The sequence below is a fragment of the Pelophylax lessonae genome (assembly GCF_965119305.1).
Source record: "Pelophylax lessonae genome assembly, chromosome: 5".
In the NCBI taxonomy this organism is placed as follows: domain Eukaryota; kingdom Metazoa; phylum Chordata; class Amphibia; order Anura; family Ranidae; genus Pelophylax; species Pelophylax lessonae.
Window position 1 is genome coordinate 324231599 of NC_138772.1, and position 16283 is coordinate 324247881.

The window sequence follows — 16283 nt, forward strand, 5'->3', positions numbered from 1 at the left end:
AGGTAAGTGTGTGTTTATTAACCACTTTACCACCGGAGGATTTTGCTGTCTTACGTCCCGGCCACTTTTTGCGATTCGGTACTGTGCGACTAACTGACAATTGCGCGGTCATGCAACGCCGTACCCAAACGAAATTTACGTCCTTTTTTTCCCACAAACAGAGCTTTCTTTTGGTGGTATTTGATCACCTCTGCGCTTTTCATTTTTTGCGATATTAATAAAAAAATGCGATAATTTTGAAGAAAAAATAACAATATTTTTCTACTTTGACAGTTAAAAAATATCCAATATATTCAATTTTTGCCATATATTTAGGCCAAAATGTATTTCTTTTGGTGGTATTTGATCACCTGTGCGATTTTTACTTTTTGCACTATATACAAAAAAAGAGCGACAATTTTGAAAAAATAACATTTTTCACATTTTGTTATATGAAATTCCCCCCCCCCCCAAAAAAAAAAAAAATCAATTTGTCTTCTGCTACATATAAATCGCAATAAGCGTATTTTGATTGGTTTGCGCAAAAGTTATCGCAGCTACTAACTACGGGAAATTTATGTCATTTTTATTGTTTTTTTTTTAACTAGTAATGGCGGCGATCTGTGATTTTTTTTGCGGGACTGCGACATTGCGGCAGACAGATCGGACCCTTGACTGACATTTTTTACACTTTTGGGGGTACCAGTGACATTACTACAGTAATCAGTGCTATAAATATGCACTGTTACTGTAAAAATGACACTGGCAGGAAAGGGGTTAATTTTTATTGGTGATCAAGGGGTTAATGTATGCCTGGTGCTTACTGACGTGTGTGGGGGGAGGGGACTATGTGACACAGGGACAGATCGCAGGTTCAGCTATGCTGAATCCTGCAATCTGACCCTGCCTGTCACTTAGGAGATCCGCCCGCTTTGTTTACACAAGCGGGCGGATCTCCACACTCGATCCCCGACGATCGGGGAAGAGCAGCGGTGATCACCGCCACTCCTCCCCTTGCCCGACTCCCACTGTAACTGAATACAGCGGCAGCCAGCCCCCGGCGGCGCGCACGCCACCCACAAGGGGAGGAGTCCAGCGACGTAGGTCTACATCGCTGGACGATAACGAGCCACATTGCCGCAGTAGCAGCAGCAATGTGAGCGGTCGTAAAGTGGTTAAAATTCAGCAACTACACTTTTTGTAGCTGCTGACTTTTAATAAACACGAAGATGGCTGGAACTCCACTTTCATGCACTACACAACCAGTAAGGCTTGTTTCACACTGGTGCAATGCGGGAAACCTTGAGATTCCTGTGCAGGTTCCCACATCGCACCTGGAGCACAGGTGTTTCACACTGACATCTGCGAACCGCTGCGGCTGTCAATGTAAAAGTTAATGACACCCCCAAATCAGTTCACAGATCGCAGTGTAAACTGTGAACACCCATGCGATCAGTTTCCAGTGCGGACCAAAAAAAAAAGGGTCCTGCACCATTTTGAATGCTACTAATGCGATGCGATTTTAGACAGTTTGTATGTCTGAATACGCATCACACAGACCGCAATGCGGTGCGAATCACATATGATGGCATCCCACTAGTGTAAACCCAACCTAACTGTGAAAGAGGATTCCTTTGACTGAACCTAAATCAACCAAATATAGGTAACTTATGAAGACAATCAGGGAGCTACTAATTATTTTCAGCAAACGCTGCAGCTGTGCTAGAATTGGAGTTTTCTTTCAATTCCCCTTAAACACAGTTATGAGCAAGAATCCAAAGTACAACTCACAAGGTCACCAACAGTGTACTTTTTACAGCATTATGCTTTAAAACTCTCTCTCCTTTCTGTATCATCAATCAGTGGAGCCTCCAAAGCAGGTTTGAATCTGATTAGGGACTCACATATTTTATATTTTACATGAGACATCACGTAGTCTATAGTATGGTTAGGAATAGGTTACCTACATCACACAGGGTTTATAAGATTACAAACAAAACAGACTGAAGTAAGCAAACACTATAGAAGCCTTTTTCAACCAGGGTGCCTTAGCAAAATATCTAAAAAATTGCTCAAAAAATGTATACAAGCTAAAAATTTAATGAAGCCTGCCTTTTAGTTACACAAAACCACAAGTTTTCATTGTGCACCAATACAACCTTCCAGCCACTGGCGTTTTAACAACCAATTGAATTATCAATTGACAAGAAGGTCATCAAGCACCTGCACAGCATCCTTGTTTGCCTCACCCCTGCCCATCTCCATCAGCACTGAGGCCACGTTAGACAAGTGTGTGAGAGAAACAGAGAGAAGAGAAACATTGGAATACTAGTCAGTATCAGAGTGCAAATGTGTATTTGCTTGGAAGAATAAACCCACATTGGGTGTCCTGCATGTGCACATGTTGCTGCAATACGTAAAACTATTTGTTTCATTTTTACATTTTAAAATTGGGTGTCACAAGGGTGCCGTGACTAAAAAAAGGTTGTGAAACAATGTTTGATAGAAAAAACAGAATCCCTAAGGCAGGGATCAGCAACCTTTTGTTAAAAAAGACAATATAAATTTGGGTCCAGTGGTTAGAGTGGATATTGCCAACATCCCTGAGTTACGAGACTAAAAAAGGAAATTCCCTTTGGGTGTGGGACTTTGTAGGCAATAGCCAAACCTTGAGTAGTAAATATAATTTTATAAATGTATTAATGTTGTACAAAAAAGTATGTGAACATTAGACCAAAAAGAAATACAAACAACACTTTAAAAGAACATGTGGCCATGTATTACGTCACTTGGACTGCAGGTGGCTGAGAGTTCCAAAGACGACCAGACGCATTTCGGACAATCGCCTTTTTCAACGGTCAAGTGGAAAAAAATCTCAGACACATAACGTAGTCTGTGACGAGTAAGGCCACAAATTTAATAAAAAACATTAGATAACCAGCATCCCAGTAAACAATAGTGCCTCATAGTGCAAATTTTCTTTCCTGTGCCCATGATTCTCCCATCAACACAGACAGTGCTGACAGGGGAAACCCTCCTACCGAGTAGAGATGCACGATTAATCGTAAATAAAAAAATCCCGATCTCGATACACCCCCCCCCCCCCCCGATCTCAAAACGGCATGTCCTCGATTCTTACAGAGCTGTTCTCTGCTCACTCACAGCTGTCAAAGAAAAAAAAAAAAAAGAAGAGCCCCAGCAAATATTTATCAACATTGCTAACTACAAATACAATGTCTTACAATGTATCATTTCCTTCTTTTAGATCAAAGGAATGAACTTCTGTTTGTAAAGGAGGGAAGTTTAACCTGTTAAACACTAAAGCTGGATACACACTATACACTTTTCTTTAGATTTTTTTTCCTTTTAATTTACCAAAACCATATACTATGAGGTCAGACCTAAACACTTTCAATTTGTATGCAATCAGGAAGGCCCTTGCACTACATAGTTGAAGGTAAATCTGAGGGAAATCTATCAACAAAAGTTGTATAATGTGTATCCAGCTTAAAGTGGAGTTCCACCCTAATTTTATACTTACCTCCATCTTCTCGCTCCGGGTCACTTGAAAAACAAATGGATAATCGCATTTTTTTTTTTTTTTTTACTTACCTCGTAGAGAAGAAAAACGGAATTTTTGTAAAATCTTACCTGTAAAATTCCTTTCTCTGAGTCCTCCGACAGTCGCCGCCTCTTCATATTCGTCACATATGGGGTATTAGACTTTGCTCCGAAGGAGTAGCTAGGCAACAGAATATGTTAACATTAAAGCTTTTAACATATCCCACCCTCAAGGGGTGGTCCCCTCAGTCAATACCCTCCTACTTCCTGCAACCATATCTCAGTTTTAGTGGAATAGCAGTAGAGTATACAACCAAACCCCAAAAGAGGGGCGGGGGCGGCGACTGTCGGAGGACTCAGAGAAAGGAATTTTACAGGTAAGATTTTACAAAAATTCCGTTTTCTCTTACGTCCTCCGACAGTCGCCGCCTCTTCATATTCGTCACATATGGGGACGTCCCAAAGCAGTGCAAACATGAGGGGTGGGAAACGCATCCGCGCCGAAAGGCAACGCAGTCTCCGCATCAAAGAAAGGAACCTTACCAAAGGAAAGAAACCAGCTGGGCAACAGAAAAAAACAAGTGCTCAACAGGAGCAACAACCCAGGAAAAGACAAAAAACCAGGGGATACAAAACTTATCCCAACAGCCAGAGGTCCCCAACAAGGGACCCTAGGGAACTGCCGCACTAAGAACCTTGCGGCCAAAGGAAGCATCCGCCGATGCCTGAACATCTACTTTGTAGAATCTTGTGAACGTGTGCACGGTCGACCAGGTCGCCGCCTTACACACCTGGGCTACACAAGCCCCATGACGACAGGCCCAAGACGTACTCAAAGATCTAGTAGAGTGCGCCTTCACAGGCACAGGGGGAACCTTCCCCTGCAAAGCATAGGCCTGTTCAATGGTCTGCCTGATCCATTTTGCGATGGTAGAGGCCGAAGCCGCCATGCCCTTCCGAGGACCCTCTGGAAGAACAAACAAGGAGTCCGTCTTTCGAAAAGGCTCAGTCGATTTAAGGTAAACCCTTATCGCCCGAACAACATCCAGAGAATGCAATCTCACCTCCTTTGGATGTTTAGGCTTCGCGCACAGCGAAGGTAAGACAATATCCTCATTAAGATGGAATTCCGAAACTCGTTTCGGAAGAAAAGAAGGATTAGGTCGCAAGACCACCTTATCCAAATGAACAACCAGGTACGGAGACTTGCAGGACAAAGCTGCCATCTCCGACACTCTGCGAGCCGAAGTGATCGCCACCAAAAAGGCGACCTTTTTGGACAACATAGACAACGAGATCTCCCTGATCTGTTCAAAAGGAGCACGTTGCAACACAGACAGAACGAGATTCAAGTCCCAAGGGGGCAACGGATCCCTCCTAGGAGGAACCAGATGCCGCACACCCTGAACAAAAGTGCCAACCAAGGAGTTGGAAGCCACGGGACGTTGAAACAGAACGGCCAGTGCAGACACCTGACCCTTTATCGTAGCCAGCGCCAAACGCTGATCAACACCCGTTTGAAGAAAAGACAGCACACGGGGAACCGAGTACGTGCGGGGTGAAAACCCCCTGGACTCACACCAGGCAAAATAGGCCTTCCAAGTACGGTAATAAACCTTCCCCGAGGAAGACTTCCTCGCGTTGATCAAAGTATGAACGACCTCTGGAGAGAGACCCCTCTCCTTCAGGACCTCGGTCTCAACAGCCAGGCCGTCAAAACCAGCGACTGTAAAGCAGGATGGTATATCGGTCCTTGAGACAGTAGATCGTCTCGAAGAGGCAGACGCCACGGAGCGTCGACCGCCAGATTCACAAGGTCTGCGTACCAGGACCGGCGAGGCCAGTCCGGTGCCACAAGAATCACCGTGCTGCGTTCCGAGTGTAACCTGCGAAGGAACCTGGACAGCAACTGAATCGGTGGAAACGCGTACATCAGCCTGTACTGATGCCACGGGGCCACTAACGCGTCCGACGCGTCTGCCCGAGGGTCGCGCGTCCTTGCCACGAACCTTTTCACCTTGTTGTTGAGACGAGACGCGAACAGGTCCACATCTGGAAGACCCCACTTCGCGCACAACATCTGGAAGACAGCCGGGTGGAGAGACCATTCCCCCTGATCCAGGGTCTGGCGACTCAGATAGTCCGCCTGCCAATTCTCCACTCCCGGAATGTGAACCGCCGTTATCGCCGGGACATGAGTCTCGGCCCAAGACAGAATGTCGGCCACTTCTCGAGCCGCTCGGGCACTCCTGGTGCCCCCTTGGTGGTTGATGTAGGCCACCGCCATGGCATTGTCCGTCTGCACCCGAACCGGGCAGCCCTGCAGCCGGTCCGTCCAGCGATGAAGACAGAGACTTATCGCACGCAATTCCAGAATGTTGATCGGAAGGGAAGATTCCCCCTCCGACCAAGTTCCCTGGGCGGATAGAACGCCCAGAACACCACCCCAGCCCGACAGGCTGGCATCCGTGGTGATCACCGTCCACGAGACAGGACGAAACGACTTGCCCCCGGACACCATCGGGGACTGGAGCCACCACAGAAGGTTTCTTCTGGTGCGATGACTCAACGAGATTTGAAGATCCAGAGATTGAGGTCGCCCGTCCCACCTGGACAGGATCTCCGCTTGGAGACCCCGCGTGTGAAACTGGGCGAAGGGAATCGCCTCGAAGGCCGAGACCATCAATCCCAGACATCTCATGCACGTCCGCAGAGACGAGTGCGGAACGTCCCTGAGGGACCTGACTTCCTCCTGAAGAGTTCTGAGTTTGTCTTCCGGCAGGAAGACCTTCGCCTGCACCGAGTCCAGAATCATTCCCAGGTAGGGAAGACGAACCGACGGACTCAGTGTCGACTTTGGAAAATTTATCGTCCAACCAAACTCCTGCAGAGTTTGCATCGTGACATACAGGTCCTTCTCCAGACCCTGGCTGGTCGCAGACCGAACCAGAATGTCGTCCAGATACCCCAGGACAGAAATGCCCTGGGCCCTCAATAATGCCAGAACCGGTGCAAGCACCTTGGTGAAGACCCGCGGAGCCGAGGCGAGACCAAAAGGCAACACCACGAACTGGTAGTGATCCTCCGCAATGGCAAATCGAAGGAACCTCTGGTGACCCTCGAAAATGGGGATGTGAAGATACGCATCCTTCAAATCGATGGAGGCCATGAATTCCCCCGGAACCAGGGCAGCCACCACCGACCGCAGGGATTCCATGCGGAACTTGCGAACCCGCACAGAGCGGTTCAGAGCCTTCAAGTCCAGAATTGGACGAACCTTGCCCTCCTTTCTGGGCACGGTGAACAGATTGGAATAAAACCCCCGAAATCTGTCCCGATGAGGCACCGGAACCACCACTCCCTGAGCCCTCAGGTCCCGCACCGCCAGGTGCAGGTCCCGCAAACGCTCTGGAGACAGTTGAAGATTTGAGGGAAAAAATCTGCTCTCCGGCCGAGAGAGAAACTCGATCTTGTAACCAGATCGAACGATCTCCTGAACCCACCTGTCCCGCACACGGGCCAACCAGGGTTGAAGAAAACCGAGCAAGCGTCCCCCCACCCCAAAACTGGGTGAGGGCGCCCCTTCAGGCCGAACTGTTATGGGCTGCAGATCCGGATTGGCCGGACTTCTGTTTCCCAGACCAGGGCTTCTTCTGAGAGCCTTGACCTTTGAACGGCTTGCCCTTGTAGTGCGGCCGAAAGGCACGAAAGGACCCCTGAGGGGGTCGAAAATTAGCATGCTTCTTCCCAGAAGCCCCCTTAGCCTTGGGGAAATGGGGCAAGAGAGTGCTCTTACCCCCGGTGATCCCCTTAATCAACACATCCAAGGACTCCCCAAAAAGGCGAGACCCATCATAAGGTAGATTGGCTAAGGTCTTACGCGAAGATTGGTCCACCGACCAACATTTTAACCAAACCAGGCGGCGAGACAACACCGCCACGCTGTGCACACGTGCAGCCAATGGAATCAGGTCCAGGTCCGCATCACACAGATACATGACACCCTGGTGGATTTGATCCACCATATCCAGGGTCGCCGGCGAGGCCGAGTCGGCCACTAGGACGCGCCTAAGCATCTGCGTCCAACTTGCGATCGCCTGGGCCGCCATGAGAGAAGCAAACAGAGCTTTAAGCATAGAACCCGTAACAGAATAAGTATGACGGGCAAGAGACTCCAATCTCCTATCCGTGGCATCACGGAACACAGGGGAATCCTCTGCAGGAATCGCAGCGGCCTTGTTTAAAACCGCAATTGCGTGATCCACTGGGGGAGGCACACACCACCTTTCATCAGTGGAAGGCGAGAAAGGATAACGCAGCTTGAACCTACTTGGTACAGCAAAAGGTTTGCGCAGATTGCGCCATTGTTCCTTAACAGCGCGCTGAAAATCATCATTGCAGGGAAAAACCTGCGGTGTCCTGCGTTTTCTCTGCGTCCCATAGGCCGCCAAGGCAGCGGGGGGACACACTTCATCCTGCAAACGCAGTGTTTGCTTTATGGAAGCAATCAATTCATCCATGATTGCAAGCTCTTCAGGCGAGCCAGGGGGAGAATTATCAACCCCCTCAACTTCAGCCTCCACTTCGGACCCCACTAGATCTAGGGAGGAGCGGGACCCCGATAAGGAGGCCCCCGCCATAACAACCCCATCACCTTCACCCTCAGAATCAGAGGAAAAAGCAATTCTGGGTCTTTTAGTAGATTGCGCAGCCACCAGCATCTGCACCTGAGCAGCAAGGCCAGCCACAATAGTGGCTAAATCCCCCCCTGGGGGGGGAAACAGCGGTCCCCTGGCTTTCCACCAAGGCGGTAGGAAATTTGCCCTCCTGAGAATCCATTGCCCCTGTAATGCCAGACAATAAAGGGTAAACTGCCCCTTTAAGCAAGCGCGGCAAGCGCAGCCCACCGCACCACACTCAAGCACAATGAGACCCTCACAGGGAATATGCAAATTGAACACAGGCAATGGATAGCAAGAACAGAAGGATAAAACCTGAGGAGACCCTCGCCGCTGCTGCTGCCTCGATCGGTGTTCCAGGAAAGAGGAAGTGATGCTGCCAGGGCGCTCTATGAAAGCCTATGGAGGCTACAAGAAAATGGCCGCCATGCATGTAAAACATGCGGCCGGAGCGAGTGTAGGCAAAATGGCGCCGTTTGGCGCCGAAACCGCCGCTCCACAGTGCAGTAATGCACACATGTCATCCATGTATAAGAACACATGTCAGATCGCCGCAGCGATCGCTGTATATGCCCAAACATGCCAAAAAAACATGCCCCACAGCACACAGCTTTTCACACTGACCAGGCTGACACACAGTGTCACACAGCTCCCCCCCCCCCCCCTTGCAGCCCACAGCATGCAGCCGAGAGATAGGGAGACAAGCAGTGTGAATAGAGGCAGGTTACACAGTCCCAGACTGACACCCCCCCAGACAGACAGGTCCCCACATAGATACACTTACCTCTCAATGGCGTGGGGGACCCGCACAGGCGAACAAGCCGCTGCACATGAGGCAGGGAGAGTCGCAATTCAAGACGCACAAAATGGGGGTTAAGAAACCGCACGGCGTCCAGTGAGGTAGCCACCTCACCAATCATCCCTGCACCGAACAGGGATGGGTCGTTCACTGTGCCAGGAGCGTTACCTGGCTGAACGCTCAATGGCAGGCTGGGAAGCCACTGACCCACGACCTGCGACCAGGGGGATCAGCCCGAGACCCAGCCCGCATGATCCTCTTCATCAGAAGAACTAACTAACGCTGACAAAAATAACAGCTAAGTAAAGGTAGAGAGAAAACTCAAACAAAATTTCAAAAAGAAGAAAGAGTCTGGGGCAGAAAGCCCCAGCACAGGAAAAGCCAGCCACTCCTGACAAGCTAGACATTAAAACTGAGATATGGTTGCAGGAAGTAGGAGGGTATTGACTGAGGGGACCACCCCTTGAGGGTGGGATATGTTAAAAGCTTTAATGTTAACATATTCTGTTGCCTAGCTACTCCTTCGGAGCAAAGTCTAATACCCCATATGTGACGAATATGAAAAAAAAATTCCAAGGTGGAACTCCGCTTTAAGCCTTTTTCTGACACTGGTTTACAAATTAAAATCAGTATTTTTGCTGGAAAATTACTAAGAACCCCCAAACATATATATATATATATATATATATATATATATATATATATATATATATATATATATATATATATATATTAGCAGAGACCCTAGAGAAAAAAAATGGTGATTGTTGCAATCTTTTATGTCACACTGTATTTGCAAAGAAGCCTTTCAATTGCAGTTTTTTGGGGAAAAAATACATTTTAATGAATTTAAAAAAAACTAAACTAACCAAATATTTTGTACAATGTAAAATATGATGTTACACAGAGAATCCTGATCTTTATTTGAAGCAAAAAAGTTGCGATTCTCATTTTATCCAGAATCGTGCAACTCTACTACCGAACAACCGTCTGCTCCCGGCAGGGACAGTGACAAGCCAGTGATTATTGCTAGCTGCTATAGCAGCCACTAGTGATAATCATAAGAGAATCCAGCAGGCTGGTTGTACCCAAGCTGATCAACTTGGTACATTCAGCCTGCCCATTCACGGTTTTGAATCTCGGCCGATTCCTGCTGAACCGATCTAGATTTGAACTGTGTATTGCCAGCCTTAGGGCAGGCCATAGACAGTGCGATTGTCTTTCCTGCAACCCCGGGGTTTGCACAATTCCCCCAGCAACACAGACAGTGCTGACAGGGGAATCCCTCCTGCTGAGCAATTGTCTGTTTCGAGCAGGGGGCAGGCAGGGGAAGTTGTCCCCATCAGGAGAAGACAGTGATTATCGCTATTGGCTATAGCAGCCGCTAGCGATAATCGCAAGTGAATCTTGCAGGCTGGTTTTACCCAAGTTGATAGATCGATCAGCTTGGTACATTCAGCCTGCCCACACACAGTTAGAATCTTGGCCGGTTCTTGGAACCGAGATTCGAACCGTCTGTGGCCGGCCTTAGTTTCTTTGCAGTTTATTGTACTGCTAATGGCAAGATGCACTCAATTAATATGCAATAATTTAGGAGTCTACCTTGCCATCATACAACTATGAGTGCAAAAATTGATTTAACTAGTATACACACGATTGTTCAGTGTCAATGCATACACCTCAGATCAGCCCCAGTGTATGAAATGTCAAGACCTCAAAAACAGCCCTAATGTATGCACTCCGGACCTCACATCAGCCCAAATACATAAACTTCAGGCCTCATATTTGTTCCAACACATGCACTTCAGCTCTCTGATCGGTCCCACACCCTCTACCTAAGGAAAGCAGGGTACCACTGCAGGCATTCATCTAGGCAGGCATTGAACTGCACTGCAGAGGCATTCTACTGAGAGGCACTGCAGGCATTCTCAATGCCTGGGGCTGCTGATGCCTTCCCTAAAATTATACTATATATGCATCTCAAGATTAAAGGATAACAATATTAGCTTAATCTCTTTGCATATGCTGGGCCAGAAGCCATAGCTCTCCTTCCACATTGCTCCCTGACCTGAGATCTGTATTTAGGGGTATATGCAGTAGAAAGTGAAAATGGCCAGTAGGATTAAGTGGAAAAAAAAAAAAAAGTATTGTTATTCTTTAAAGCCAACAAAAATGCTTTTAGCTGCGGACAGAAATCTCTATCAGGACTTAACCACTTTTGGACAGCCCACCATCTATTTACATCGCTACTTTGACTTTAAATACCGGGGTTATGGCAGCAGATACCCCGGATTTTTTCTACATGGCCGGCGGTCCGCTTTATCATAAAAGTGTTCCCAGCAGCAGATTCGCCACAGGATCACTTTTATGGGCAGAGGGAGAGATGTTGCTTCTGTCCAACAGCTTTAAAGGGCCTATTTATTTTATTTTTTTTTTAAGTGTAGATGTGAGATCTGAGGACTTTTTGACCCTAGATCTCATATTAAAGAGGACCTGTCATGCTTATTTCTATTACAAGGGATGTTTACATCCTTGTAATAGGAATAAAAGTGATCAAAAATATTTTTTTTAAAGGGACAGTGTAAAAGTAAAAAGTAAAATTAAAAAAATAATAATAATTTAGAGGGCCCTGTCCCTTCGGGCTCGCGTGCAGAAGCTAACGTATACGCAAGTCACGCCCACATTGGTAAACGGTGTTCAAACCACACCTGAGGTATTGCCGCGATCGTTATAGCATGAGCTCAAGACCTCTTCTGTAACTCTAAACTGGTAACTTATAGAAATTTTTTAAGCGTCGCCTCTAGAGATTTAAGTACCAATGTTTGTCGCCATTCCATGAGCGTGCGCAATTTTGAAGCATGTTACATAGCAATTTACTCAGCGTAACATTATCTTTCACATTATAAAAAAATTTGGCTAACTTTACTGTTTTATTTTTCAATTCAAAAGTGTATTTTTCCCAAAAAATTGCGTTTCTAAGACCGCTGCACAAATATGGTGTGCCATCAGGTATTGCAACATTCTCCATTTTATTCTCTAAAAAAAAAAAAAAAAAGGTACCATATTTATTGGCGTATAACACGCACCTCAAATTTAGGAGGGGAATTTTAGGAAAAAAGCTTAAATTTGAAATAAACAGCAAAAAATGTTTTAATTAAATGCAGCCTTACCAATGCCCATGAATGCAGCCTCGCCAGCGCAGTGTCCAGCAATGCAGCCTTGCCAGCGCAGTGTCCAGCAATGCAGCCTCGCCAGCGCAGTGTCCAGCAATGCAGCCTCCCCAGCGCAGTGTCCAGCAATGCAGCCTCCCCAGCGCAGTGTCCAGCAATGCAGCCTCGCCAGCGACATTGCACAGATCGGCTATATATTTTTTTAAAAAAAAGCTAGGCAGCGCTGAGAGGCAGAGGGGGGCGGGCCGGGTCAAAGAGAGAAGGGAGGACAAAAGGCTGCTGTCATAGGAAGTCCCGGCGCCTATGAAAGACATCGCACATCCCGGCATTGGACCACTGTACTGTCTATCATAGGAGGTGGGTCTTCCTATGACAGCGCCCGCTCGTCCTTCCTTCTGCTCGGCCCGCCCCCCTCTGCCTCTCAGCACTGCTTGGCCTTTTTTTTTTTTTTATATATCGGCATATAACATGCACTGCTGTTTTGTCCTCCATTTTTAGGAGAAAAAAGTGCGTGTTATATGCCGATACATTCGGTAATTTTCTAGCAAAAAATACTGATTTTAACTTGTAATTAACAAGTGTCAGAAATAGACCTGGTCCTTAAGTGGTAAAAATGCTCTATATCTTCCCTCGCTTCACGTCTTGGTGAGAACAGTCTTCTGTATAGAAAGGAAGGAGAAATCGCCAAAACTGGCATTCAAATTGCAAGTAAACAAAACTAAGCTTGGGCGCATGAGCTGCGGGGCAAGAAATGACCCGGCCCAAAGCTCACTCAAGTACAAAAAAGTTTGAGTTCCGGGTTCAGGTTAGAGAGGAGTTTAGAGGATGCCTGAGCTCATCTCCAATTCTAACCATTTCCCATTGTAATGTGTTTTCATTGCAGTTTGTTTCCCTGTTGAAGACATTTTTTCTCACTTTTTACCCCAGTGACCCATATAGTATACGAGGGGAAATCTCCTACTAGAGAGGGACAAAGACATCAATAACCTTACAAACAATCCAATCTTTTACCTAAAATGATCCATAACAAAAGATGGCTTAAAGTGGAACTTCAGTTCAGTTAGGTTCTTGCTATTTCACTACTCCTCCTCCCCACCCCGCCATTAATTAAAGTGGTAGTAAAGCCAGTCACGTTTAAACAATATACTGACATTTTCAGCTGTCATGTACACTGAGCCACGCATGCACAGCTCAGTGGACATTTACAGCCCCCGATCTGTACCATGGAGATGTGACTCCCACACGCATGTGCGGGAAAGATTTCATCACAGCGAAAATGGAAGTGCCTGGGACCCACTGAATTCATCACTCCTCGGCACTGAAGGGCTTCTTTGACAGGTACATCAGCCATAATGTGCTAATAAGCTATGCATGCTACCATATTATGGCATATACCTGCAGGGGACCTCTAAAAAGAAAAAAAATATATATACTAAAATCTACTCCTGCTTTAATGCAAATAGTTTTTGGTTTTTCAAGGAGTGGGTACCTAGTTTTGACAAGTGCCTGCTCCTACTTCCATTTGAAACACCTAGGTGATCTGATTGGAAGTTCGGCTTAATCATGGCATGAAAAACCACTTGCCCTCTGCAGGATTTACCCCCTTTTATGATCAGGCCATTTTTTGTGATACGCCACTGCTTTACTTTAACTGGCAATTGTGCAGTCATGCAATGCTTTAGCCAAATAAAGATTATATAACTTTTTCAAACAAATAGCGATTTCCTTTGGTGGTATTTGATCACCTCTGTGTTGTTCATTTTTTGCGCTATTAAACAAAAAAGACTAACAATTTAAAAAAACAACTACATTTTACTTTCATTTTTTGCTATAACGCATATCCAATAAAAAAAAAATAAAAATGTAATTATTTAGGCCACTATATATTCTGCTACATATTTTTGGTAAAAAAAAAAATCGTAACAGGCGTATATGGAATGGTTTGCACAAACGTTATAGCATCTACAAACTATGGTATATATACTGGAATTTTTGTTTGTTTATACTAGTAATGGCATTGATCAGTGACTTATTGTGGGACTGTGATATTGTGGTGGACAGTCGGACACTAACTGACATTTTTGACACTTTGTGGGAACCAGTGAAACTGATATAGTGATCAGTGCTAAAAATATGCACTGTCACTGTACTAATGAAACTGGTTGAGAAGGGGTTAAACATCTAGGGTGATCAAAATGTTAACTGTGTGCCTAGCCAGTGTTTTACTATACAATGTGTCCTGCCTGCTTTTACTCAGGGAAGTGATGGCCTGCAGAGTGAATCAACGCGCAGGACCAGACATCGGACGTGCCCGGAAGAATGGAATGCTGAAGATCCTAGCTCTGGAAGAGAGCAAAAATCGGTTGCAAGGGAAGTGGTGCTGGTATTAAAATAGTATATGTGTCCAGGTTGGTAGGTGATTGATCGGGGAAGGGGGAAAAAGGACAGGAAGGGATAAATCCTACCAAACCCTGGAAATGGGGATTTGAGTGTGCCTGAAATGCAAAAAATAACCAAAAATGAAAAAAATAAAATAAAAAGAAAATGATATAGTCTGTTTATTAAAAATGTATTACAATACTATATATATAAATAAATAAATCTTCAACAATCATGTTACTAAATTACTAAAACAATGTGTGTCTGGAATGCATCACATAAAACGTTTGTGGATTGACGCGTTTCGCTACATTAGCTTACATTATATTATTTTTTCACCAATTTTTAACTATTTATTTATTTTTCCAATGATATGACGTATTGCTTTACTCTAGGTATGATCAGTGTTTATTTGTAGTATTGTATATGCTGTATACTGAATTGTATTATTTTATTCTAGATATCATGATATCTTGATTGTCTGTTTGTGCATAATGTTTGGATCCTGAGGAAGCTAATGTAGTGAAATGCGTCGATCCACAAACGTTTTATGTGATGCATTCCAGACACACGTCGTTTTAGTAACATGATTGTTGAAGATTGATTTATATATTTAATATTGTTATACATTTTTAATAAACAGACTATATAATTTTTTTTTTTTCATGTTTGGTTATTTTTTGTATTTCAGGCACACTCAAATCCCCATTTCCAGGGTTTGGTAGGATTTATCCCATCCTGTCCTTTTTTCCCCCTTCCCTGATCAATCACCTACCAACCTGGACACATATACTATTTTATACTTATCCCAGGGGACGGTGCCAGTTTATTTACAGACCTTTCCTCTCCACACAAATCTCATGGTGCTGATATTACATATGTACTTTATGCTGCATTTGTTTACATTGATTTTAGATCACAACAATAAAATGACAAACCGTCCCCCTTGTTTTCTATAGGGCTCTAGACTGGAGATCTATGAGGAATGGACTTTCTGCTGATACACTGTGCTTGCAGAATGTGGACCCACAAAGCAGCATGCATCCTAGACCAGCTTGGCTCATTGAAATCAATGTTATAGAATGCTAAAGTCTAATATAGCATGTATAAGGCACCATGCCCCTGTCCCCTGCTCCTGCCCCCCTCATATATATATACATATATACACAGCATGCACACTAGGCACATGGGCTACTCACAGCATAGTTATAGTAGTGTGTCTCCACGTGGGAGGCATGCCGGGACTTCTCCACCAGGAAACTAGACTTCTCACACACCAGCAGGTGCCGGGGACACGTCTTTAACGTAGGAAGCATCCTAAACCCCTCTAAGGGTAACAAACGTGACAACGCCGCTCACTGACAACACCCGAACTATGAGACGAGGAAGAGGAGGATCTCCCCAGCATTTCCTGCCTGCCTTCGTGTACGGCCGTCTGTGCCTGGGGCTACACTGAACCACACTGCCATCTGCTGGGAGGAGAGCTAACTGCACTACTCCTAGAGCCAGTATTGGGCACCGATCAGCCATAACATTGTGATCACTGATACTTACAGTACAACTAAAGGCACATTTAATTAACATTTCGGACAGAGTGGAGATAGATTAGAACAATTGTCATTTTTTTTTATTTTTTATTTTTAACATAGAAACGTAAAAAAGTGACGTCAGGGAAAAAAAGACAAAGTGGTCTATCTAGTCTGATGTATATATATA

The 16283-nt window shown here is 45.4% G+C and overlaps 1 protein-coding gene across 1 annotated transcript in view; it reads right to left on the reverse strand.

The window, feature by feature from the left end:
• RPP40 (ribonuclease P/MRP subunit p40) overlaps positions 1–15995 on the reverse strand; it is a 57735-nt gene extending 41740 nt beyond the window's left edge. The window contains exon 1 of the mRNA XM_082259658.1: positions 15767–15995. Coding sequence (XP_082115784.1) covers positions 15767–15883 — 117 coding nt within the window. The 5' untranslated portion in view covers positions 15884–15995. The remainder of the gene's footprint in view (positions 1–15766) is intronic.
• Between the last annotated feature and the right edge of the window lie 288 nt (positions 15996–16283).